The 27,502-nt window shown below is 43.6% G+C and overlaps 2 protein-coding genes and 1 long non-coding RNA gene across 6 annotated transcripts; 2 read left to right on the forward strand and 1 right to left on the reverse strand.

Annotated features, from left to right (window-relative positions):
- Positions 1-226: 226 nt before the first annotated feature.
- Positions 227-12,188, forward strand: kctd9b (potassium channel tetramerization domain containing 9b). Of its 3 annotated transcripts, none has more exons than XM_077019930.1 (13): positions 227-435; positions 552-618; positions 714-835; positions 982-1,025; positions 1,102-1,198; positions 1,784-1,839; positions 2,875-3,003; positions 5,989-6,056; positions 6,170-6,265; positions 7,086-7,235; positions 7,407-7,512; positions 10,246-10,379; positions 11,331-12,188. In XM_077019930.1, the coding sequence occupies exons 2-13, from the start codon at positions 571-573 to the stop codon at positions 11,445-11,447; spliced, it is 1,167 nt and encodes a 388-aa protein (XP_076876045.1). In that variant the 5' UTR covers positions 227-435; positions 552-570; the 3' UTR covers positions 11,448-12,188. The 3 variants fall into 3 exon arrangements, with proteins under 3 accessions (XP_076876045.1, XP_076876044.1, XP_076876043.1); XM_077019929.1 differs by having other exon boundaries at positions 227-402; XM_077019928.1 differs by having other exon boundaries at positions 228-618.
- On the forward strand, positions 7,526-9,634 carry LOC143525699 (uncharacterized). Its single transcript, XR_013133714.1, has 2 exons — positions 7,526-8,765; positions 9,512-9,634. It is a non-coding gene; the product is annotated as an uncharacterized LOC143525699 (long non-coding RNA).
- A 10,766-nt stretch (positions 12,189-22,954) lies between the features above and the next one.
- On the reverse strand, positions 22,955-25,235 carry LOC143525700 (protein phosphatase 1 regulatory subunit 3C-B-like). 2 transcript variants are annotated; one of them, XM_077019935.1, is made up of 3 exons: positions 25,006-25,235; positions 24,631-24,683; positions 22,955-24,293 (listed from the first exon to the last, which is right to left on the reverse strand). In XM_077019935.1, the coding sequence occupies exons 2-3, from the start codon at positions 24,642-24,644 to the stop codon at positions 23,429-23,431; spliced, it is 879 nt and encodes a 292-aa protein (XP_076876050.1). In that variant the 5' UTR covers positions 24,645-24,683; positions 25,006-25,235; the 3' UTR covers positions 22,955-23,428. The 2 variants fall into 2 exon arrangements, with proteins under 2 accessions (XP_076876050.1, XP_076876049.1); XM_077019934.1 differs by having other exon boundaries at positions 25,002-25,233.
- Between the last annotated feature and the right edge of the window lie 2,267 nt (positions 25,236-27,502).

Below are 27,502 nucleotides of genomic sequence, written 5' to 3' on the forward strand. Positions count from 1 at the left end.
TGGTGTAAATGCTTTTTTTCACAGTGGTTTTAAAAAAGTGTCACAAAAGGCTTTCTTAAGCAACACGTGGTGAACAGGCTGAAGGAGAGTGGCTAAGGCAGCACTTTTTGAACTACTCTTTCATCCTCAGGCGGGTTGGCATGCCTGTGTTATTACACGGACAAACAATAATAGTAGCAGTAGTGAGTCGCAAACGTAGAAACGGCACAACACCAACCACTGGCCAAGAGGAAGCAATACGACCACACTTGTTACTCGACTACGGTTACTATTCTAACAGGAAAACAAAATCGACAATTACGCTTTATTTTTTGTGTCAGGCCACGTCTTGGGTCTTTTATTTTGAAAGTCCGCACTTGTCGAGGATAAAACGCCCAGGATAACAGGGTTTGCTGCGACAAGGTGCCTACGCTCCGTTTACCGCCCTGTTTCACGGTGCCGATGGCGTTGTATTTACCGCTTTATGTGTGATTCAATTTAATTATTGCTAGCCAAATAATTCTATAGTTGGCAACCGGCATATATACTAACGTTTTTTTATTTTCATGTAGTTCTTATTTTAGTCCAGATATGCGAAGAGTAACGCTCTTCGTAAATGGAAGTTCTCGCAATGGCAAGGTAGGCATTAGAGTGATCAGATAGGTGAATTTTCCCACATGTAAGCCAGTTATTACAGCGGGTTACTGATATTTGCTTTTTCTGCGTGGTCTCAGGTGGTGGCGGTGTACGGGACTTTGGCAGACTTGTTATCTGTTGCAAGCACCAAGCTGGGAATCAAAGCCACAAGTATATTTAACGGAAAGGGCGGCCTCATTGATGACATTAGTCTCATTAGGTAAAAACCAGCGTGCTGTGATCAGCCGAATTGTTGCCTACGGGAATTTTGTTAACGAGACATTAATATATGAACTATGCAGGTATAACATCTACATCTTCACGAATAACGTTGCTTTTGATTAAATGTTTCATTTCTCGCCGTAGGGACGACGACGTTCTTTATGTGTCCGAAGGCGACACTTTCGTCGGTGAGTTTTAGGGTTTCGTCGCTGTAATAGTCCGTTTTTATATCTGTTTTATTTAAATGGTTTGCATGTGTTACAGCCCCACTTCGCGACCCGGAAGGGTGGCAGTTCCACTTTCAGGCTCACACGGACTGGCTGACTCTGAATGTTGGGGGGCGTTGTTTCACCACCACGCGGTAAACTCAACATACCTTACTCTCAACGCACATTACTCTCAACGTACCTTACTGTCTCAACGCACCTTACTCTCAACGCACCTGTCTCAACGCACCTTACTCTCACGCACCTTACTCTCAACACACCTTACTCTCAACACTCTCAACACATCTTACTGTCTCAATACATCTTACTCTCAACACACCTTACTCTCAACACTCTCAACACATCTTACTGTCTCAATACATCTTACTCTCAACACACCTTACTCTCAACACACCTTACTCTCAACACACCTTACTCTCAACACTCTCAACACATCTTACTGTCTCAACACATCTTACTCTCAACACACCTTACTCTCAACACTCTCAACACATCTTACTCTCAACACATCTTACTCTCAACACTCTCAACACATCTTACTCTCAACACATCTTACTCTCAACACATCTTACACTCAACACATCTTACTCTCAACACTCTCAACACATCTTACTCTCAACACATCTTACTCTCAACACATCTTACCACATATAGTTGAATCCTTGAAATCTAACATGCTGTACTTCTGTTCTCATTGACGGTGGTTTCCTGTTTGCTAGGAGCACTTTGCTTAAGGAACCAGAGAGCATGCTGAGCCACATGTTTGGAGACAAAGGTGATATTTTACACCAAATGAGTGTATTTAGTTGGAGACGGATAGTTTCTTTTCACCATAGATAGCTCATACCACACAGATAAATGACTTAATGTAAATATTTAAGAAGGAGACAGCTCTTCAATTACAGGCACTAGTTACCCTTGTGTTGTGAACGTGACTTCCCTCTGCTTACACACACACACACACACACACACACACACACACACACACACACACACACACACACACACACACACAGTGGCAGCTGGTGATAATACTGGATGGGAGGGTTAATTAAAAAATAATTACCAACCAATAGCATACACAACAGCTCATCACGTTTGTGCCATTTCCCAATTATGAAACTTGCAGAAATACACACCGAAATGGAGACAAGCAGATGTTTGCTTGCTGTCAATAACCAGTGTTCAGTGTGATGTTATTTTTATGTTTAGCTTAAAAAACAAAACACAGCACGATGGGCAACATTTTGGCCAAAAAAGAAAAGTGCAGTACACTATACAAAATGGTTTCAATTAACGAAAATAATTGTATTTGTTTCACGCTGCACATTAATATTTTGTTTCCTTTTCATGCTAGTGACTAACGTGATCAAAAGAGCATTTTACATTGTGAAATATGTGGAAGCCGCAGAGGCTGCGGTAATCTATGTGGCTTGGTGCTGGTTTCCATATGCTGGTCTTATGCAGTTTGAATTTTTCTTATGACCTTTAGGTGGTGCTGTTGTTCTTAGTTCCACAGAATTCCAAAATGGTCTACTTGAAGGGATTTCTGACCAGCAAAGAAAGTTAATGTCGATGGCAAAAATATGACAGATCCTTCTGATGTCTTCATTAGTTGAAAGACAGACCCACTAGTCCATTTATGACAGCTCTGTATGCGTGGTGGGTGTGTGTTTGTGTGTGTGTGTGTGTGTGTGTGTGTGTGTGTGTGTGTGTGTTTCCTTCCTTGATGTGCTGCATGTGTGCTGGTTCAGTCTGGTTGCTTTGCTGTGTCCTACGGTGCTCACCTGCTGCTGTCGTCTCTCTGCAGACGTGTGGGAGAACAGGCAGGACGACCAGGGCGCGTACCTCATCGACCGCAGTCCAGACTACTTCGAGCCCATCCTCAACTACCTGAGACACGGCCAACTGATTGTTAACGATGGGATCAACCTCTTGGGTAAACATCTGCCGCCAGTGTGCTGGGGTTCTGCAACATCTTTGACCAGGCTGTGATGTTTGGGATGGTGTACGTAAGCAGGGCTCTGTTATCTGTGCCCAAATGTCATACCAGCATCTGTTCTGTAGGTACCATATTAGAACATTTTTGGTTGGTGCCAGGCCTTAGAATCATGCATTAATAAATAATAATCAGGTAATAACATTAGTTAGAGTGACAATTAGATTGATAAATATTAATGAAATTGTCAAATTTCAAAGATTAAGAATTAATTTAAAAGTATAAAGCACAAATATATTGAATATATATTTTATATATATTATGTGTGGAAATTGTGTGGTGTGGTTATGGTCATTTGCAGGTGTGGGTGTAGTTATCGTCCTTTTCTCTGCAGGTGTGAGTGTAGTTATGGTAATTTTCTCTGCAGGTGTGAGTGTAGTTATGGTCATTTTCTCTGCAGGTGTGAGTGTAGTTATGGCCACTTTCTCTGCAGGTGTGAGTGTAGTTATGGTCATTTTCTCTGCAGGTGTGAGTGTAGTTATGGCCACTTTCTCTGCAGGTGTGAGTGTAGTTATGGTCATTTTATCTGCAGGTGTGAGTGTAGTTATGGCCACTTTCTCTGCAGATGTAAGTGTAGTTATGGTCATTTTCTCTCCAGGTGTGAGTGTGGTTATTGTCACTTTCTCTGCAGGTGTGAGTGTAGTTATGGTCATTTTCTCTGCAGGTGTGAGTGTAGTTATGGTAATTTTCTCTGCAGGTGTGAGTGTAGTTATGGTAATTGTCTCTGCAGGTGTGAGTGTAGTTATGGTCATTGCAGTGAACACAAGACAAATGGAGTTTAGACAGATACAAGATCAGTACTGGGATTTTCTATATGGATGAGTATATCAAAGCAGTGCAAAGATAATAGAGCTTATGGATTGCACACCCAGGTCTTTCAGTTTACAATTGTACCTAAACATATAAAAGTTCAATCTTGTTCAAACATCGAGCAGTGAAACATTTTAGCTACGTTAACATTATCAGCCTGATGTGACTTGCCCTATCCGGACGGGATTAGTTTCTCAGGGGGTCCTGGGGTAATTTTCTCTTTTAGGGGGGTCCTCTGTGATTTTAATCCCGTCCGGAACGAGCATGTCCGTGTTTTTCTCAGACGTCCTCAGAGAAAATTACAGGCGGAATTACCTACTGTTTTTCGCTGTACTCCGTGGTCGTCTGGTAATTTTAGTCCCGTCCCGTCCGGATCCACATGTCTGAGTTTGTACATGCAGACATCACCTCGCGTTTAATAAAACAGCTATATGTCCACTGCCACGCACCGTAGTTACACGTTGGGCGCGCGTTTTCACGGAGATCCACGTAAAGACAGCGGCGAGCGAAAATGGATTTACTGGATTTTTTAATGGATTTATTTTATTTTATTTTACGCATTTATTTAGCTATTTACATTCATTAGCGATTTTGTTTTCTGATGTGTTTTCTGTATTGGTTTAACAAAATAGCTTAACTTAAACGGAGATCTTAAATGCTGAACTGAACAGTAGTAAAGTTAAAAGTTAAAAAGGAATCATCAGAGTTGGCAGTGTGACATTATTAAACATGCTATCACGTGACAAGGCGATGTCATGTGACCGAGAAAGCTAAAAACTCACGGGTCCTCCTGTTTTTTCAATTGCTGTCCGGATGCAAGAGTTTTATCACTGAGTACAAGGGTGAAATATTTTTCACAGACGTCCCCCTGAAAAACTAATCCCGTCCGGATAGGGCTTTAAATTACATTTTATTGTTACCTTAACATGACCAAAAACTGATTTTCCTGGGTTGTGTGGACACACAAATTCAGTTTTGTCAAATCATATTTCTAGATCGTATTCATGTCTGATTCATGGCTGTGCGAGCACTCGGATCAGAACTCGTGGCTTTTTGCCTGTAAGTCATCGGGTGAGGAGGGAAACCGCAGTGACAGCAGGAACGGTGGGAACATTAAAAACTACCTGTCTGGCTTTTTTTAACCTTCTCGCCAGGACCATGGTGGCAGCAGCTGATAAGCTGTTTCCGCCTTCCAGAGCTCAATGTGATGTGCATGTGGGCCTGTGATGCTCCCAGTAGTTTTAATACCAAGAGTCGACTAGAATGTTAAGATTTGTAATCGATAAACAGACTAGTTGGATGTTTTGTCTTGTATGGGTGTCTGGTATAGGTTCAAACCTGAGTGCCTTACAAACCAGAGAAGCTGACTGAGCTGGGATCAGGTTCATGACTATAAGCCTGCAGTGGGTGTTTTTTTTTTTCTGTGGGTGATGTGAACTGCTCTGTCCTGATGGCAGATGCTAGCGCAGGCCAAGATCTTTTAGAGTTCTTTGCACATTATTGTCAATCATTCAACAAGCCAGTAATGATGAATACATTCATACGGAAATAATGATGAGCACCTTCATACAGTACTGAATGATGCTTATAAGTACCTTCATACAGCAATAAATTATGACAGAGCACCTTCATACAGAAATAGTGATGATCAGCACATTTATACAGCAATAATAATGGAGCACCTTAACGATGGAGTTGTGACTTTCATACAGCAATAAATATTGATGATTACCTTCATACAGTAATAAGTAATGATGAAGAGTACCTTCATACAGTAATAAATAATGATGATTACCTTCATACAGTAATAAATAATAATGGAGTACCTTCATACAGTAATAAATAATTATGGAGTACCATAATGATAAAGAGTACCTTCATATTGTAAATAATGATGAAGAGTACTTTAATACAGTAATAATGATGGAGTACCTTCATACAGTAATAAATAATGATGAAGTGTACCTTCATATTGTAAATAATGATGAGGAGTACCTTCATATTGTAAATAATGATGGAGTAGCTTCATACAGTAATAATGATGAAGAGTAGCTTCATACAGTAAAAAATAATGATGAAGAGTAGCTTCATCCTGCAGCGTCTCCTTTCTGGCAGGCGTTCTGGAGGAGGCACGCTTCTTTGGACTCGAGAGGCTTGCTGAGCAGCTGGAGAATATTATCAGGGTAAGTGGCGCAAATCATTATGACCCCTGTAGGCCCTGTGAGACCCCTGTGACCCTGACCCGGCACTGTGCTTCTGTTGAACTTTGACCCGACTTCTCTCCCTTCTCTGGCAGAACTCCCAGCCTCCCGATGATCACTCTCCTCTCAGCAGGAAGGAGTTTGTTCGCTTCTTGCTCACCACGCCAACCAAATCGGAGTTGCGTTGTCAGGTGATGCACACCACATAACAGTCGCAATGTCTTAGTATCAGTAGAGCATCTGATAGCATTGTTTAATTAGGTTTATCATGATATGCATTACTTTGGCTAACCTGAGGCATTACTGTATGCCTTAATGTGACCCAGAGATAAGAGATACAGTAGATTACACACTCTATTGGCCTTTATCATTAGCAGTTAAAACACACATAGCACCGTTTCCTTTGGCTGTTAAACAGAAGTCTGCTGATGATCAGGGAAAAACGAAGCCTGCTCTAATAAACCATAAAACTCACGGGTTTGCGTCATATTCATCCAGATTTTCACTGGGGCAGCACATGTGTTGGAGGTTCTGTCCCTCTCATCTGTAGCAGTACCAGAGTGCTCTCCTCTTGTGTCTCCATCATTATGTCAATAATACCATTTTAATAATGAACACCAGGATAAAGATGCAGGTGGTGCAGTCTTACGTGTTCTCTCTTAATTGCATAGCACTGTTTAAAGAAACGAAGCATCTGGATAAGGGTGTATAGGATAAAACAGTAATCAGTGGTAGAGGTGGAGGGACCCTCCTACACCATTAATTGGATCTTGGGGCTGGAAACCTACATGTGTAAATAAACAAAACTAAACTGTTTCTTTCAATCTGTTTTGTATGAACAGGCACAACCACCAAAAGCCCATTTGGTTTTCAGCCAGTAACAGTATTTTAGCAGTTCACTGATAGCACATCGACAGCCACGTTAGCTGTGTATTTTTAGTATGTTGGCAGCCATATTTGCAGTATGCTGAGAGTGTGTAAACAGTAAGTTGAGAGTATGTTTGCTTTTAGGGTCTGAATTTCAGTGGAGCAGATCTCTCACGGCTGGACCTGCGCTACATCAATTTTAAGATGGCCAACCTTAGCCGCTGTAACCTCACCCATGCCAACCTCTGTGGCACCAACCTGGAGCGGGCAGACTTGTCTAGCGCAAACCTGGATGTGAGTTTAACGCCGGTGTCCTGCCCCCCGGGGGGCAGCAGTAGGGTGGCTGGGTGGGGTTGACCGGCATGCGAACCCTGCCTCTTAAAACACACTCAAACATAACCGCTCTCCTGCATCCTCACACGGTTGTCACGGTCATCTCCGTTGTTCTTCCGTCTGCATCACCAGGGTGCCAATTTACAGGGAGTGAAGATGCTTTGCACCAACGCTGAGGGGGCTTCTCTGAAGGGCTGCAATTTTGAAGACCCTGCTGGGCTCAAAGCAAATCTGGAAGGTAAAGACCTCTCAGTATTTGGTGTGATGCTGTGAGCTTGAGATGTGTAATGGGGAGACTTGAAGTGGACCCGCAGGCAGTTAAGACGTCCTGGCAATAAGGGACAGTATGAATTTGTTAGCTGGGTTTTTCAGAGATTAGTCCATCTTTACAGCAGCATATCTCTGCGTGAAACCACTGCTCAGTTTGGGTTTCCAATAGAGAAACTAGAAACAAGAACCGTGAGAGTGGGTCTTGGACGTCAAAGGAAAAATCCTTAGTAAAGATTTGTTAAGGTTGTACAAGGTTTGTACACCAGCAAGTTTCGACATGCTGTAATATTCCATCAGGAGGAAAGTTAAAGGTTTAACTCTTTTAAAGGATTCCTGGACTACACCAAAATTACAATGATAAATCTTTAATAAGTTGTGCTTATGTTGTATGTGTTTCTGTATCTACCACATTAAACATTTGACTAACAAACACGGTTTACTTCATAAACTCAGTGGTTACGTGAACCACTAACGTGGCCCTAATATGAACGTGATGGTTTCGCTTCTACTCAGGGTTCCCGCGGGGTCTTAAAAAGTCTTAAAATGTCTGAAATTCAAAACTTTAAATTTAAGGCCTTAAAAGACTTAAAAAACAGCCAGATTTTCATCCAAGGTCTTAAATTTAATTTAGTCAGGTCTTAAAATTTTACCTTAGTTAATTTTAGAAAAGTGTAGTTTAATCGAAACGTCCGGAAGTCAGTTCTGTGTTGTCTGTGTTTGTGCGCGGCTACAGGTGTTGGTACGTGTTAATTAATTAAACTACAAAACCCATAATAACCGCAGGCAGGAAACGGCCCTTGTCGCGAAAAGCCTTCACGCAATTTTGTGCCTCATCCCCGCCGTCTTCGCTATCGTCAGTGCCGGGTCCCGCCGGACTCCACCGCAGTATCACTAGTGCTTCGGCTAATGATATTCGGGCTACATTAGGATAGAGTGACGGCAATGTTCCCTGGTTCGAATATCGCGAAAAAGTTTTCGTGTGGGCTAAACAAATCGCATATATAGCTAGATTTGGCTTGGCAGACTTCATCAAGAGAGAGTTGATACGCTCTTACCGGGCCGTATGTGTTAATGTTCGATGAAAGCTTTAATTCAACCACAAAATCCAAACAGCTGGATCTTCATGTTCGGTTCTGGAGCAATGGATATGTGCAATCGAGGTACATGGGCTCTCATTTCATGGGCCATGAAACAGCGCAGGATCTACCAAAATTTATCAAAGTAAGTGATCCTTACTTATGCTCCACAGTCTTCTTTTCAATGTGTTAACCATTTATTATACAATTAGGCTACAATACAAAAACATCTCAGAACCATGTACTGTCCATGGCATTGAGTTAGAGAAATGTTTCAATGCATGCTAAATCCCAGCTAGAGGAAATAAAAATATATTTACTGTGTTAAATCATGTAAAATGTAAAAAAAAAAAAACAACTATGCCCTGTAGATGGGTTATGTCATGTTTTGAAACATGTTCCACTGTCCCATGCTCTGTTTCATGGATTGCACATGGTTTTATTTACATTGTACTGATGTATTGCCTTTTAGTGGGCATATATACATAGGGTAAAAACAGGTAGTGTCCCAACGTTTTCAATGTTAACATTCAAATTCATATTCAGCATGGCTAGACAAAGTAAGTTGGTTTCATCGGGATAATAAATAGAAAAGAAGGTAGGGGGTTAAAAAAGTTTTGTGTGTTTTAAGATACAGATGGCCTGGGGAAATAAAATTCTGAGCCTTTATTTAATTAGTTAATTTTATAATTTCATTTATTTCAGTAATTTAACCAAAATGTAACATTTAATAAATTTTATCAGCTGCAGGGTGTGAGGATTTTGGTCAATCCATGCCTTAGACATACTTGAAGATAGGCTGAGTCTACATGTTGTTAAATGTATAATGTGTGTATGATTATTTAATTTGATGGTGTACGTCTATCTTTTTATTTCTTATTTTCCAACAAGGAGGTGGAGGCAGAAAACATGCAAGAGGACACAACTGGCACACACAGACTCATATGTGACTGTCACAATGCATGGAGGTGTCACAGGTTCCCCTCACCAAGGAACTATTAGCATCTGTGGGTGCAGCACGGTCAAAATACTGACTCTTTCTGGATCAGGAATGAATCAGGAAAGAAAAGGAATCCCAGAGCCAGAAAAGAGAGCTGACTGAGCAGTCTTTAGAGGACCTTAAGAAAAGGAAGAAAAGCTTGGAAGACGTATCCACTTGTCTTGCTAGAGTGGCAGATTCTCTTGCAGAAGAAGCTGAGGGCAAGGCTGGATCCAAGATGGCTCAGCTCCTTTCCAAGTCAAATGCTGAGATTGGTACTGAAAAGGAAGAACTCAGAGATATGTAGGGTGAGGTTGTATGTAGATATGCTAGTGTTGTGTTGGTAAGGTTGCTTGGGTTGAGAATGTTACTATTTTGATTATCTGTTTTAATATTGAATTAATGTAATCCTGTAACTAAATTAATCAAAATAAAATGTTTTAAGAGTATCTGGGATCATTGGATTGTTTGTGGTAATATGTTGTGTTGGTCTTAAATTTCACTGAGAATGGTCTTAAAAGGTCTTAAAAAAGTCTTAAATTTAACTCACTGAAACCTGCAAGAACCCTGCTACTGCCGAAGCATCTTTGTGCTCCACCACCACCCCTCCCCCCATGATAAGAGGGTCTCCCTGCTGCCACCACAGGTGCCAACCTGAAGGGTGTTGACATGGAGGGCAGCCAGATGACTGGCATCAACCTGCGTGTGGCGACGCTGAAGAACGCCAAGCTGAAGAACTGCAACCTCCGAGGAGCCACGCTGGCAGGAACAGACCTGGAGGTGCGACCGCAGCTGCCTTTGGGCTTTGGCTTGTGGGCTAGAGGTTACAGAGAGAGGCCGCTACGATCAGAGCAGAGTTAGCGTTAGCTTTAGCTTATGGGTTAAAGTGGCTCTGATGTATTAGCGAGGGGGGGGCACACCTTTTAGGCCTTCGCTCGTGATGAACCAACAATGCCTTTACACATGCAGAATTAGACCTTGAAGAGTCCTGAAGTTCTAAGGTATCATTTGTAGCACCATCAGTTAGTACTATATACTACAATGGCCAATATTGACTACAATCAGCATATTTTTAAGCTACAATAATTTCGTTTTTAGTTTTCATTGCTACGGTCTGACGAATTAGTTGAAAAAGAGAATATCTTTCTGTAGATGGATACATAGGCAGTAATTCCCTTCTCTCTCTCTCTCTCTCTCTCTCTCTCGCTTTATCACAGTCAAAGTAATTCTACGAATACACTGCTTTTCTTCCCCTTTTCCAATGTGATGTGTGAAATGACCATGAAAACCCTTCATATCATTTTTTACTTTTACTAAACTCTTCAGTTGCTGGTGCTTGCACTCTCGTTCTCCTGGTATCGGTCTATTAGTGGGGTGTACTGTAATCAGAGCTCCAGAAATAAAAGCAGTATGGCAGTGAGTTCTTCGATAAAGGCATTAGTAATTTCAGAGAGTACTCCAACCATTACGAGCCAGTCAAACTTGAGCAATGAGAACTGTATTATTTTCAGGGGCACAGGACTGTGAACATTTTGAACACAGCAGACACAGTGGTAATTATGAACACAGCAGTCATCCTAACAGGCTTTGATGCCTCAGTATAAGATGACGTTCAGGAATGACTGCATAGTGGATTAACTCCTGTGATGTTGTATTTACTATCAGTGTTTTATGGGAGGTGTTGGTTCTCTTTTAAAATCTTGCCTTTGTCTTTTTTAATTTCTCATGCAGAACTGTGACCTGTCTGGTTGTGACCTTCAGGAAGCAAACTTGCGTGGTTCCAATGTGAAAGGGGCCATCTTTGAGGAGATGTTGACACCCCTCCACATGTCACAGAGTGTCAGATAACCAGATCATCTCCACTACCCTTCTCTTCTCTCCGAGTCAATCCAAGCAGCTTTAGAACAGCTGCAGATTCTGCATCCTGGACACGACGCCTCATAATGCTACAGTGTTGGCCACTTTCAAAGCAGTTGGGTCCATGTTTATGTTAATAGAGACTTAGTAAAACCTAGTCTTCATAAAACGTTTGCTTGGTTCAGCCGCAGAGTGGAGTGTCTTGCGTTTAATAGAGCTGCAGTGCATGTGATTACTTTGCATAGTGTTTCAAGAAGCTTTTCAATGGCCAGCTCTGCACCCCATCCATCCATCCATCCATCCATCCATCCATCCATCCATCCATCCATCCATTATCTTTACCTCTTTATCCCACTAGTCGGCTGCACCCCAAACCATCAAATTGAGATTAAACGTGTAGTAGCTTATCTCAAGTGTCTAACTGGAGCTTGCACTACAGAATACCTCTTTTGTATCTGAATTGTGTGTGTGCGCGTGTGTGTGTGCGCGTGTGTGTGTGCGTGTGTGTGTGCGTGTGCGTGTGCACATACATTTTTAGATGAATAAGGATCCAGAAACGAATGAATGTAGCTATTTCCTAACCTTAACCCTCATTTTAAACTAGCTCTTAGGGGGAAGGGGCCAAATTTAGTAAAAGTAAAGGAACTACTTTGTATCCTGTGGTTTCAAGACCAAATTTTAGTGACTATCTTTTGTGAAATATTTCGGCATGCAATAAAGTGTCAAACACAAGGTTTTTTCCTGTTCTGATTGATATATGGTTTGTTAAACATGTTTTGTGTAGTACCAAGTTCTGCAGGTGAGTGAGTTTAGCCTTGGTTTTCAGTCTATAATACCAGTACGTTTACATACCTACTGGCCGTTATTATTATGGTATTAGAAACACCATTCATGTAGGCAAATACATTTAGTGTCTGTAGCGCATCTGCAGATTGTGAGTTTGTAATGGGGAGGGGGCGTGGCTATACTGCCTTTGGATTGTAATGGGGAGGGGGTGTGGCTATACTGCCTTTGGATTGTAATGGGGAGGGGGCGTGGCTATACTGCCTGTGATTTGTAATGGGGAGGGGGCGTGGCTATACTGCCTTTGGATTGTAATGGGGAGGGGGCGTGGCTATACTGCCTGTGATTTGTAATGGGGAAGGGGTGTGGCTCTACTGCCTTTGGATTGCAATTGGGAGGGGGGGCGTAGCTATGCTCTCTGTGGTTTGTATGCATAATAAAATATTGTAACATTAAGAATCTGAGGCTCAGTACCACCCTGACTCCTTTTTGACAAATATCTAACGCCTCTTATGCCAAACAAAACTGCAGAAAAACCCAAATCAGATCAGTAATACTCGGATACAAAGCATTTTACCATCACTTTAAACCAACTCTCTTCTTGTTGCGTGGGAAAAATGCCCATGTAATGCTGTTGTGAACTTCCCCAAGGAAACAATGTTTATCAGCAGCAGTGAAACCATACTGCGTAGGAGTTGAACAGGTTATGGGAGGGCCATGTTGCAGGTTAGTACAGGGAAGAGTCATCCATCTTCTGAGTCAAGCAGAACTCACCACTAAGCATGGCAAAACACTAGAGCGTCCTTTCATGTGAATGTTTTGCTGGATGAGGGAAGAGCCCTTAGCCGGTCTTTGTTTATCAGCGCTTCCTTGTGTATGGATGGTTTTATGGGTTCCCTCGAGCAGATATAGAGGTGCTAAATGGGACAGTCCTTACTGGTTTGTACTGGCCAAAGAGTCGACCTGGAGGTGTACTATTTTTAACCACTAATACCTGAGAGCCTGACACATGCCTGTACCTTAAGATGATGAAGTGTGGGAGTGTTTTAATTCACTGGGGACGTTTGGCTGATGGCTACAAAGGCAACACCTCCAGAACAGGTTTGGTTAGAGGATGAAGCAACATCCAGGGTTGTTGGCTCATTAGGACTTGGACCATCTGAGGTTCTGGAATCACTGGGGTATGGTGAAGAACCTGCTGGAGAGCTGGAAACCCTGGACACTGGACCCTGGACTGGACTCTGGGGCATGGCTGGCTGTGTGAGACTGGATCCCACTGTGGGGCATGGCTGGCTGTGTGAGACTGCCCTGCTGCTCCAAGATGCAGGGGGATATTTGCCCAGTATTGTCTGGGACTCAGCTGTGGTAAGTGGGTCTGGGGCCCAGGAATATGGCACTTTGTTTCTGGAAATCCAATGGTCCACTATTATTAGGTTTCCAGTTGCTAGATGAGACATACCAGTAGGACGTGGAAGCCCTGTAGCTGTCTTTGTGCTGAAGGGAGGGGACAGGACTGGGGTCAGTATGATCCCTGGAAGATGTCGACTTATTTTGGAGGCACTGGGCAGTCAATACAGGATCTCCAGCATGAGAAGTCAGAACCGAAACCGAAACACTTTGAGTAGTTTGTGACTCAGAGGTAGGTGTGGGGCTGCTGGATTTAGCTATTCTCTATTCAACAGCACTTGCACCATTTGTGGGAGACAGCTGAGTTCCATTTTGAGAAAAGCCAAAGTATTTGTGGACAGGAAGAAGACGAGACTTCTTCTACAGGACAGAGGAGGACGCTGCTTCTACAGACCATCAGCAGCTCCAGACTACAGACACAAGCTTTATATGACAGCACCAAAGTCTAGACCGTCCAAATATTACCACCAAATCCATGTGCATTTCTCCAGAGAATCAGAGCACAGAAAAGTAACTGGAGCCTAAAAAAGTTCATTTACTAATCAGTTCAAACTAACATCCAATAAAATAAACAACATGGTCATATAGCTTCATATAGTACATTCATACCTACCATTTCTTTGCCATATCTGTGTAATATAGGTGAGAGAACTGCCTACTGGACACAGTCTCAAAATGCTCCAAACACAACCAAGCCAAACACACTAGAGCGTGCAGGACCTGGACATATAAAAAGTATCTGACTGTGTCACATGACTGATCGCATCAAAAGCTTATACAGTATTCCTGTATTTGTAGGCTTGGCCCTTCCAGCAGGGCTTGTAAAGTCAGTTTGTCAGTCAAAGTCCAAACCTGACAAGATTGACCTGGAATGCTACACCACACCTTTTGGGATAATGATGATGAGTGTTGGCCAGTGGTTTTGGTGAACAAATGTGACTTTAGATGAGAAGAAACATTGCAGATGACCGCGAGGTAGTAATGTGCTTTTTACAGTGATACCAAACTAGGAAAACATCAGAGGTATCAACGCAATTCACATCAGATGCTGATTCAAGCCCTCTGGTCTTTTCCAGACCCACAGACCTGTGGATGCATGTTCTATAGGGCATCCACAGGGCCCCAGAGATGCACAGTTCTGCTGTCTAGGCTGTGAGGGAACACTTCATGTGAACATCCAGAGAGTCTTCTCAGGATGCAGGCTTCAGTAGACCCAAACATGGATGTGACGACAGAAACAGATGAGGAATGATTTTCATCACAGATTTTTTCAGTAATTAACACATGCTCCCTGTGGGATGGTGGGTGCGCTGAACCATGAGAACACGTGGATCTGAAGAGCCACAGCACTTGTTAAGCGTGTGAAACCGCGAGACGCTGCAGATTTGATGTGATGTTGACACTTCTGTAATGTGTAAGTCCATTAGACTGGAGCCCAGTATACTGGACTCCATGGGTCTGCAGTTCAGAGATTAGGGCGTACTCACACTACCCTACGTACTCACACTAGGCACGGTTTGCTCGTTCCGTGCTGGGGCCCGGTTATCCCCCCTCCCCACTCCCCCTCTGGCCTGCACTCACACTGCCTTCATCAACCCGGCCCGAGCACGCTTACGTCATCACAACGCCGCTTTATTTGGAAAAAAAGCGCGCTCGCACAACACTATGGAGCTCATGATTCTCTTTTTATTGTATTTTTGGAGTCGTTTTGGGAGTGCAGAAACACGGTGCAAGCACAGATTTATCGATAATTTAACACAACGATTGTCTGCTAATCGCTTTGCCGCTATGACTGTTTAACGTGAGCATCGCATCACTGACGTCATGTTTGAGTTCCAGCGAAATGAACCAATCAGACGAGGCACCAAGCGGGCCCGGGCACGGATAGCGCTCACACTAGAAGCGAACCGTGCCCGAGTCCACATGAATCGTGCCCTGGCCCACCTCTTCAAGCGGGCCCGAGCACGGTTAACTGATCCGGGTTGGAGCGCTCACACTAGCCAAACGAACCGTGCTTCGGCAGGCAACCGTGCCCGGGCCCGGATCACAGAGCCTAGTGTGAGTACGCCCTTAAGGCTGGGCAGGAGTCCCCACACTTCTTCATATTACTATTAATAGTAATATTATTACCTTGAGTTCTTTATGATATTGCTTTAAGAAAAAAAAGCTGCCCAGTCCCACTGAACCCACTATAAATGTCTGCAGGACCAGGATCTGCGGATGATCCTGCCATGACTGTGTTTAGCTGTACTCTCCGGCGGGAAGATCACTGTATTACAGCCAGTTCTCCACTCTGGCGCTGGCACATGAGGACAAATGTTTGTAATGTTTTTATGGTCTACATTTATGGTCATTGCATTAGCAATTCCTGCCGCACGCTGCCAAAACTGCACTGAACAGTACAAATCCACATCTCCCAAACGGGTCACTTTAGAGACTTTTTCGACAGATGATGCCCTCTGTCATCACAAAGGTTGCACGTGATGTGTCACTGATTGGTGTGGGTGTCCAAAATATGCCCAAACTATTTGCTGATGCACTAACAATGAATATTCATATAAAATGGCAGAGGAATTTTGTTATGATTGGCAGTGACTCTAGTGGAATGAGAGTTGGAATGACCTTCTCGGCCTTTGCTTGTAAGGTTGCTTCATCTATGTAATGGTAGGGCTAAGGTCGCATGCCATCTGTCAGTATAGTCCATCCACCCACCCCCATTCGGCTTTTTGACCATGAGAAAATGTAGCTCTCTGTGTCCTTTCTTGAAGTCACCACATGGTGGCACTAGAGTGTAATTAGTCATTTCATGTAATTTGTCATTGGGAGGCAGAACACACTCTCCCTGGTAGCGCGGAGGCAGGACACACTCTCCCTGGTAGCGCGGAGGCAGAACACACTCTCCCTGGTAGCGCGGAGGCAGGACACACTCTCCCTGGTAGCAGGGAGGCATCAGAAAGCCATCATGTTCCTCCACTGCCTGCTCCTCTTGGTCTGGGTCAAGTTGACCTTGAGGTCAGTACTCTGGATCAGCACTCTAGATCAGCACTCTGGATCAGCCCTCTGGATCAGCACTCTAGGACTACTTCATATGATGTTCCATTAGCCAAGATGCAGAGGCATTTTTGCATGATTTTGCGTGGTTATACTGACTCCCAAATCACAAATATGGGGACATGAGTGTCAGGTCTCGAATCTATCACGGGCACTATAATATCACTTCTTGTGCTCTCAACATGCAGCCTAGCTTGAAAATGAGAATTTTAGTATTAGTAAACAAATAAATACTAAGTGAAGTAAATACTAATTAGAAAATTATACACACGAAACTCTGTTAAATGTGTATTAGTTATATAATGGCTGGGCCTACAGGGTAGGTATGTGATAAAGGTATACATGTCTACCAGATTTACATGTCTACCAGTTTTAGGTGTGAAGGATGTAAAAGGATGTGTCCTCTAAACCACAACTGAAACAAGTGTAAACTGCAAGCCTAACCCTAATCCTAACAGTAAGATTTTTTTCATGTGGGTTAAGTGTTCTAGAAACTTTGCTGGGTGTGATACACATAATTAGCTGAGCTCATGGTGACCTCTGCCATGGTCTGCACTGCGTACTGGGCAATAAAGCAAAGTAGTAATAGAATTCTTAACACTGACCCTAACACGAACCATTTCTATTGTCAGATGAGGATGTGTCTTTGCTAAAGACTGCAGCACTTCTGAAAGTCACTCTGGACAAGAATTATAAATACAAATATTATAAATACATGTAGCATGTAGCGTGTACCAAATGGCATGTATGGCATGTAGGCAGTTTGAATCAGGATTCCTGTTGGACTGTGAGAACGAAGGATTGGCATTGTGGTATTTCAGGGAATTTGAGTTGGTGAGCTGAATGTTAAGGCCTCTTAAGAGGGATAGAGGAGGAAGTGCTTCGACCCTGCAGGGGAATACCAGCTGATCCTGAAACCTAAGCTTCTCCATGACTCCATGTTGACAGGAAGGACTATACAAACTTATTCAGAGTATACAGAACTAACTCTGTGATGCTTCAGGCTTTTTTTGGCTTTGTTAGAGCTTTTTCACTGAAATCCAGGCCAGGGAAGTGGCCTTTAAAGCTCTGAACTGGAATCAGAGAGGATAGGTGAGAGGAGGTGGCAAAAATCCATACTGAGTTAACTAACCACCTCCAGTTCGCCAGTGCATGGCTCATGGTTCATTGTATTTTTATCTTTATACACTGGGAGATAAAAATGATGCATGTTATTGAGACCCCTTTTATTAAAACCATTATCCACTATTTTAAATCATAGGCATTGTTTTGACTCTGTACATTAGATTGGAAATGATTTTAGATGAAACTATAAGTAATAAAATCTAATAAATTAAATAAAAATGAGTTCTTTTGGGAGAACCAAGTCTCTCTGTGCATAGCAGCCTTATTCATTGGCACCCAAAGGATTGTATTTCACAGTACACACATGACGAGTGTGACCCCCCCCCCCCCCACTCCCCATGATAATACGCAAATAAGCACATGAAGCCACACCCCCCCCCCCCCCCCCCCCTTCCCGCCAGGAGCGAGCTAGAGACAAATCTATTCAGGTCTTAGTGTTACAGAAACTACACCACCATAACACTGATTACATACATTTCAAAGACCAGACAACAGGCCTGAAAAAGCCAGCTAAATAATAGGCTACAAGACATGATGTTATTATATACTACGTTATATATAGTCCAGAGAAATGTGCAGTCAGAATTGGCAAGGCATACAGTCTCCTTCATTTAGCAGCATCATCAGATTAGACCAGTTACACATGAAGACAGAAGTCTTACAACCACAAGCCCAAACCACGCTGCTACAATACATGATACAAAAGCCATATCAGCCAATCAAATGGATACACGACTACCTGTTTCTGGGCTACAGGAGGATCATGGATCTTCAGCTGGCTGTTGTTAATGTTAATGACTGGGTCTGCTAACGTAATAGCACAAACTCAGACTTGGTGTCACTGTTTAGGGTCGTTTGCTTTCTGAACCTATTTATTTATAGGTCTAAAAATGTTCTGCTGTTTTATTTTGTCTACTTAAGGAACTACCACACAGGATGAGCTAAATCCAGCAACGTATAGCATTGCTAACAATCACAGTTAAGCACCCTCAAGGCTATGACCTATTGCCAGTGATGTGAACACCAGTTATTGGTCCTCGAGTATGTTTGCGTCTTAACATTCTGAGTGAACACAGTAGATGCAGTCAAATAAGCACCTCATTCTCATTCTCATCCTCATTCTCATTCTCATTTTCATTCTCATTCTCATCCTCATTCTCATCCTCATTCTCATTTTCATTCTCATTCTCATCCTCATTCTCATTCTCCTCCTCATTCTCATTCTCAAGCACATTATTCAATGAAGAATTCAAAGACATGGCCCACTGTTTCCTTAGTTTCATCTTCAAGAAAGAACACTAAAAATGGAGTCTAGACCCAGAATGAGTGACCAGGAGTGTCACGGAGTGATCAGGTGTGACCAGCTATCGTGCTGGGGATATACTGCCATGTAAGACTCTAGTTCATGTCTAGTTAATCAAATGCTTCTGCAGCATTTCAGTGTTAGAGCCAAAGAACAAAACTCTCCAGGACCAGAAATGTTCTCTGCCTGCTCCAGACCTAAAGACAATTTTTGGCAATATGAATGCCAAACGTGTCAGTGGCAGACCTAAAAAAGACAAAAAATGCTCAGAAAGCTTCAATACCAAAAGTAAAACTTTCTGCAGAGCCTTGATTACATTTTTTTTGACTGGCCAATTCAGGCAGTTAGTCATCGATCCTCTTAACGGGAAGAGAACTGAATCTGAAAAGTCCCTGAAACAGGCAAGAACTTGTCCTCCATATCTAGATACAGACTCCAGGCAGTGCAAAGTGAAAGTAAGATGCAAACACAAGCCCTTCAACAAGTAAAAAAAAGCACCAGTCAGATACCATTAATTTACAGACTGCAACAGACTACATCATTATCAGACTCCACACGTATCAGATTCTCTGTATGTAAATTCAATCATGTAATTTCAACTTCCACAAACACCGCTGCTGGATATTTTTATGTTTACCATCATCTCTTCAAATTAAAAATAATAAAAGTATGCAAAAAAGTTTAAGATCATTTTTGTTCAAGGGTCTGTGTTTGGTTCTCACTTAGATCTGCACCATTCCTCATTAAAATAACCTCTATTCTTCATGGTGATACTCTAGACTTTAGACAATTAAAGTACGTTTTTCTAAGTATGTAGCATAAGGCAGCTGTCACCGAAATCACTGAAGAAGAACATCTGATAAAAAATACAATCAGATGCTGGCTTGTGATTATAGGATGAGTTAGATCAGTCTGTCAAAGCTTAAATCGCCACATTACTACACACATACTGTTTACAGCAAACGATTATAGCAGCGCTACCAGAGTATCATTAATGGTGCTGTTATCCTATTACACAGGAGGTGGCCTTTAATGTGTGTCTTTCCAGAGGCAGCGGTTCTGTGGGCGAGTTCAGCCCATGTTGGCTTTAAACATGGAGATTTGCTCTACAGACTACAGTCTTTCTTGATTAAAATATATCAGCACATGTTAAGGACAAGTTGTCATTACATTTCACAGATTCATCAAAATGTTTACTGTGAATTCATGAACGATTATGTATTTTAAGAATCTCACTCTTATTTGAGACAACCTACATGATCTAAGGGTGATATTCATGTGGGCACCAACAAAAAGTAAAAGTAAAACTTCATACAAAAAAACTGAATCTCATTATAAATAGTCCCAAATATTTGGTCATGGTCAAATGAATACCTAATAAGAGAGATTTGAAATTCTGTGAGTCTTGAGAGTAATATGGTGACTGATATATCAAGTTGTGGTACATGTGCATAAGATCATCAGTATAATGTAACAAGGACCTTTTTTTACCGTAACACGCCCCCTTCTATCAAGCTCACTGTTCGATTAGAAGATCCTGAAAGACAACATGGCTATGATCTCTTCATCTGCACACAACACACTCACAGTGAGATCCTGTGACAGAGTACGGCTCTCCTGGACTCATTACAGCGGCACGCTTGGGATTGCTGGAGGGAGAACACACAGGAAGGTTCCCCCTGCCCCAGGGGACATTCCACACTAAGGATGGTTAATAATGAGAAGATATAATATTACTATAATTGATTCCAAATAAAAAATCAAGGCAGCATATTTATGGGAAATCAGCAGTTTAGCATTACAGGGATTGCAGACTTGTTCTGACGTATAGCTTTTCTCTCCAGTACTATTGGAAAACATAATCCCACACCACTACTATTTTAATAGAGGTTAATGCAGGACTTGTTTGTTTCATACTCGGCACTGACGGGATTTGATTTCAGATCTGTGCTCTGGCCTGTTCTAGTGATCTGTACCAACTCGTGCTGACTGTGTGTGAGGAAGGGAAGTTGTGTGATGGAATGTGGCCTTAGTCATGAGGTCCAGCTTCTGCCGCGTGGTGCCTGCTTACTCACACGACTAGTTCCTCTACGTGATCTTCGCTCGGCCGTACGCTCTCAGGGTTCATACTCCATGGAGTATTGCTCCTCTGTGGAGAGTGTGCAAACACGTAGCCCATCGTGTTGCGTTGCTACTACAGTGAGAAGAGGCACACAACTCTGATTTCATCTTCTTCCGATTTAAACTGCTGAGGTTTTATAAAACTCTTTTGTTGCTTAATAGCTTCTCGATAACATTACACTTTTTAAAAATCAGACACAAGTCTAAATCTAAATGAATCTGCATGCCACGCAGGGTCATGAGTACTACTTTAAAATGAAAAAACACCCCAGACACTTCATCTTACCAAAGGTTTTGTCTAATACCAGTGAAAGATAATAATAATTATGTAAGACATCACCGGTACTTATGAACATATTATTTATGAAATCCTTTCGCCACAGGATTCTTTTCTCTCATTCTTATGAAGCTTTTAACATTTGACCTTTCAGCTCAACTCTTGTCAGAATACACTTCACTGAATTACACATTTTGTACTAAAGGGGAAAGATTTGTTCAAAAGGATGACTAGCTGGATCAGACAGTGAAAAGCTTCCGAAGTAGCAGAACTCGTGCATAACGGGAGGGTTTGAACAAAGGGTCTCCAGAAGTACAAGGAAATCACTGAGTGAGATTTCCACCCTGCTGTGCTGCCGAGATATAACAGACATGAAACACCTTCAGGGAAGTGAGAAAGAAAATGTCATTCTTTCTCATTCGCCCTTGCCCACCCCATCCCTGACAACCTCCCCCTCACTACCCCCCTCACTACCCCTCCCTCTCCACCCCTCTACCCCTTCCAAACTACCCTCCCTCTCCCCTCTCCCTCACTACCCCTCCCTCACTACCCCCCTCACTACCCCTCCCTCTCCACCCCTCTACCCCTTCCAAACTACCCTCCCTCTCCCCTCTCCCTCACTACCCCTCTCTCACTGCCCCCCTCACTACCCCTCCCTCTCCCCTCTCCCTCACTACCCCTCCCTTACTACCCGCACTACCACTCCCTCACTACCGCTCCCCCTCTACCCCTCTACCCCTCCCTCACTCCCTCACTACCTCTCCCTATCTACTTCTGCGTGAGACAACATGACACTGACTCTAGAACAAGCATTGTGTTCTGTTGCCACGGCAACCTCCTGCTTGACAGTGTTTCTGGCCAGGTGAGTTTGTCATCATTGTTTGCAACAATGTACCTGTGCTAGACACATTGGGTGGGATTTGTTCTCTGGATTGCCGTAGGTGTCTGTGATCAGGTGTGGGAACCACTACACCTAATCTAGCTCAGTTAAAATAGTTCACCTCAGTGATAAGATCACTGGGCAAGATGAGACAAACCTAGTGTACGCAAACAGCACTCGTGCTTTTTATAGTAAGTATAAACGGCTACTGATTTAACTTGAAAATATAGTTTAAATATATTAAATGCAAGAACCTTGGAGTTTGTTAGAGTATGAAACAAAGAACTTAGCAGTGGTGAATACAGGCGTGTCTGAGCATAGTGGCTTATCATAGCAACAATGGGAGAGTCACAGTAACCTACACAGATCTGTGTTCTGTTAGGGTGCGATCAGGCCTCAGGCCGCTGACAGCAGATCGCACACCTCCCCTTCCTAACCCTAGGCTCCAGCGACAAGCCCACAGCCACGTACGCCAGTCACACACGTGCATTTACACGTGAGACGTCAAAACAGGTGCACGTTCGTCTTATCCAGTCAAGGTACAAAAAGGAAAACATTGTATCTGAATGTTTATTTATTTCAGGTAGTAGTTATTTCACATTTGTCAAGAGTGCAAATATAAATAAAGGAAGCAAATATTAAAGCAGATATATTACAGCAATCATTTTATCTGTAACTGGCTCCTCAGTTGAAGAGAGTAATTGTCATATTGTGCATAGGGTGAATTAGGGCCATTTCTCAGTTGGCCTCAGTCTTGAAACATCTGATCAGTCGGACTGAGTGTCTCATGCTTGGTGAGAATGAAACCAGCATCTGCCCTTTGTGGTTAAAGTAGCAGTGCTGGTTTGGCACTTTCTCAGCAATGTCTCAGCTTTGGCTCATCATTTGCTCAGCACTGGCTCGACATTGATTCAGCAGTGGCTCAGGTCCATGCTAGGGACATATGGAAAAACACACATGGCTGACACAGGCAATAATGAAAAAAACAAAACAATGTCTTATTGATTTCGTTCTCAGTGACTATGTCAAGGCAGTTTGGATTCTACACAGTTTGAACTTGGCTCTTGGGACATCAGGGTGGACTGCTCAGCTACCAGGAGTTTGTTCCAGACCATGGGCACCTCCTCAGGGTTCACGGGCTCCACTGTAACCCTGTAATTCTGCCCACCATTGTTGTCCCACAGTGTCACGTTACCGAGTCCAGGACGAAACGACACGCAGAACTCCAGCTGATCCAGGATGCTGAGTTCATGGAGGAGGGGCACGGTGAAAACGAACACGTCCGTCTCGGAGTCCCCGTGCTGCTGCTGCTTCGCCCGCACGCACGGGACGTCCCAACGGCTTCTCCACGAGTCAAACGTGATGTGAATGTGCACTGCCTTCCTGGCACTGACGTTGCACACTCGCACAGTCCCGCTCAGCGACCTGCCCATCAGGCTGCAGCTCTCCAGACGCACCAGCGACTCGGCAAGGCCGGCGAGGAAAGACGGGACATCCGCGGACGGCTGAAGGAATCCCAGCCGGAGCCGTAGAATCTGGCCCCGGACGGACCCCTGCTCCTTCGGCGTGGCGGGCGGTGACGGGTCTTCAGGATCGGAGACGGGAGGATCTATGGAAAAGAGCCGCACGGCTGTGAGGGCGAGTCCCTTGGCGTCCGCAAACACCACGCGCTTCTTCTTCTTCAGTGCCGCCCCTTTGCCCGGGATGGCCAGCGTGTTGGTGGGGGAGAACGGATGCCTGGGGACCGTTCTGAATGGGTGGAGGGCGTTGGAGGGAGTGCTGTGTCTCCACAGTGTGTGATGGACCCCCTGCGGCGGCATGGTCAAGATCTGGGACACCGGGTGGCGCCGGTTCACATGCGCATGCATGGCCAGGTCTACAGGCATCACTCTGTTGGGGAAAAGAGAAACAAATATTGGAGCGATCTGGCACTGAATTGTAGAACTGTGCTAGTGTTTCTTTTTGGTTGAAAGACAGATGCATGAAGTCATAGTAACAGCAGTTGTGAAAGGTTAATGACTAAACCACTTGTAATGTAGTCTGTGCTGATGACTCAAACCACCCCCCCAGGGCCCACGGCTCTGCTCAACGTAGTGTGTCTCCTGTTCCAACATGCCTGATTCAACTCGTGAAGAGCCTCCACAGGCACCTGATGGGCTGGATCAGGAATGCTGGAGGAGACTCTGAACCATGCATCATTCCAGCAGAATAGAAGAAGAAATCTTACTTGGCAGCACTCATCCCTAGAAGATGAAAACAGCCTCCTCCGGGTCAGAAGTGCTGAAAGAAAATGGAAGATTTTGAAAGTTAACAAAGACGATTGCGATGACTGTATTTCTCCTGCTCAATGATACTGGCCGTGAGAAAAAGACAGGCCAGATAGCGAGAAACACTCAGAGGCTTAGGACTCCTATCTGCTGATACCAAATCCCAATTTAAGTCAAACTGTAGCTCCCATATTGCAGTCCTGTGCAGTTCTAATGCTATACACTGCAGGAGCCATGTTCACAAAGCTAAAGGAAACAGACTGCAAAGCAAGTAACCACCAAACTGGCAAGTGAGAAACACCATCTGTGGGAAAACAAAAACTGTACTCACTCACTGCCGCTGGAGTTGAGCCCTTTCTGCTGGTTTGACAGGAACGTCCGCAGCGAGACTGTCTCAACTTGACAGCAAAGTGTGATCTCTGGGAATGACAATCACAGCACTAGTTCCCCGGTTGGCCAGCACGGTTCTTTGCATTGCCTAAAAAGGTTTACGAGAAGCGTCACACAACAGGACCAATCACACGCGTGTGGGCGTGTCTGTGTACTGAGGAGGAACGCTGGTATGAGGGTGAGCCAACTTCAGCAGGGAATCAGTGAAAACAGATTCCACAAGAAAAACCAAAGCTGTTCATACCCCAAACCACTCCCATCTTGACTAACACAGAGGTATTCTGTAACCACCCCCATCTTTACGAACGTACAGGTGTTCTCTAAACCACTCCCATCTTTACGAACGTACAGGTGTTCTCTAAACCACTCCCATCTTTACAAGCGTACAGGTGTTCTCTTTTCTGAACTTCTCCCACGTCACTAACATACAGCTGTTCTCTTTTCTGAACTTCTCCCACGTCACCAGATTCAGATTCAGAAAACTTTATTCATCCCCGGGGGGCAATTGAGGGGCACACAGAGCAGCAGTAACATAAGAAATAAATACAACGTAGGTCAATATGATAAATATGATAAATAATAAAGAAAGAATATCTATATATGTGTAAAGTGACAGAGTTTCGAGTATGTACAGGTATAAAGTGACTGAGTGTTCTGGTATTTACAATTTACAGTTTACAGTGAGGTAGCAGTGCATTGTGTGCGAGTGTGTGTGTACGTGTGCGTGTGTGCATACGTACGTGTGTGTTTACTAGCACACAGCTGTTCTCTTCTCTGAACCCCCCTTCACTAACACACAGCTGTTCTCTTTTCTGAACCTCTCCCCCTTCACTAACACACAGCTGTTCTCTTCTCTGAACCTCTCCCCCTTCACTAACACACAGCTGTTCTCTTTTCTGAACCTCTCCCCCTTCACTAACACACAGCTGTTCTCTTTTCTGAACCTCTCCCCCTTCACTAACACACAGCTGTTCTCTTCTCTGAACCTCTCCCCCTTCACTAACACACAGCTGTTCTCTTCTCTGAACCTCTCCCTCTTCACTAACACACAGCTGTTCTCTTCTCTGAACCTCTCCCCCTTCACTAACACACAGCTGTTCTCTTCTCTGAACCTCTCCCCCTTCACTAACACACAGCTGTTCTCTTCTCTGAACCTCTCCCCCTTCACTAACACACAGCTGTTCTCTTCTCTGAACCTCTCCCCCTTCACTAACACACAGCTGTTCTCTTCTCTGAACCTCTCCCCCTTCACTAACACACAGCTGTTCTCTTCTCTGAACCTCTCCCCCTTCACTAACACACAGCTGTTCTCTTCTCTGAACCTCTCCCTCTTCACTAACACACAGCTGTTCTCTTCTCTGAACCTCTCCCCCTTCACTAACACACAGCTGTTCTTTTCTCTGAACCTCTCCCCCTTCACTAACACACAGCTGTTCTTTTCTCTGAACCTCTCCCCCTTCACTAACACACAGCTGTTCTCTTCTCTGAACCCCCCCTTCACTAACACACAGCTGTTCTTTTCTCTGAACCTCTCCCCCTTCACTAACACACAGCTGTTCTCTTCTCTGAACCCCCCCTTCACTAACACACAGCTGTTCTTTTCTCTGAGCCTCTCCCCCTTCACTAACACACAGCTGTTCTCTTCTCTAAACCCCCCCCCCCCCCCCCCTCTTTGCTAACACCCAGCTGTGCAGTGCCTTTACGTGTTATTGTCTCATCTCAAAACCAAAATGAGTTCAATTTTAAGAGTGACACACTAGGGTTCATCCTTCATTACACATTGCCCAGGTGTGGTGTTGCAGCCAAATTCCAGCCCGAATTCCAGCCCGAATTCCACTCAGAATTCCAGCATTTTTTGTGAGGTTTGTGGATACTCTGCCCTTCATGCAGTGGATTGGGTTCTGTGAACAGGGCCGTCATACACATCCTCTTTGCCTGTACATCTGCACAGCTGAGGTGAGCGATACACAATTAATGAACCACAGTTTTGGCCTGCGGTGACCATGTACCTTCAAAAGCAGACATACAGCGTGCTCACAGGCAAACAACCCAAACAGCTTACATCATCATCTTATATCATAGCTTACATCATCACAGTTGATGCCCTTGTTCTAAACCCAACAGCCATCTAATACTCTATCATATCTTGTTATGTTTTAAGCAAAGGTTGTTTAAACCAAACATGAATCTGAATGTATATGAATCTGCAATAAAATATAGCCATCAAAATTTAAGTTAACAAAAATTTAAAAAATTTCCCACAACAATCACGTGAGGAAGTATGAGAGGAAACCGGTTCTGTTCCCTCCTGGTTCAGGGTGGCCTGGAGCGTGTTTTGCAATAAAGTTATACATTTTGTCAGAGCTCTACATTAGCAGGTTTACTAGTTTAGACTAGTAACTAGCACGTAGACTGGTTCTGCATGACATGGTGTAGAGACCC

This window comes from Brachyhypopomus gauderio, chromosome 10 (assembly GCF_052324685.1).
Source record: "Brachyhypopomus gauderio isolate BG-103 chromosome 10, BGAUD_0.2, whole genome shotgun sequence".
Taxonomy (NCBI): Eukaryota; Metazoa; Chordata; class Actinopteri; order Gymnotiformes; family Hypopomidae; genus Brachyhypopomus; species Brachyhypopomus gauderio.

What these genes read in the sequence shown, in the direction of transcription:
- kctd9b (XM_077019930.1), top strand. Translation starts at nt 571, where the DNA reads ATGCGAAGAGTAACGCTCTTCGTAAATGGAAGTTCTCGCAATGGCAAG. An exon ending in TGTCTAGCGCAAACCTGGAT is followed by an intron (nt 7,236 to 7,406) that starts GTGAGTTTAACG and finishes CTGCATCACCAG; the next exon opens with GGTGCCAATTTACAGGGAGT. An exon ending in TGGCAGGAACAGACCTGGAG is followed by an intron (nt 10,380 to 11,330) that starts GTGCGACCGCAG and finishes TTTCTCATGCAG; the next exon opens with AACTGTGACCTGTCTGGTTG.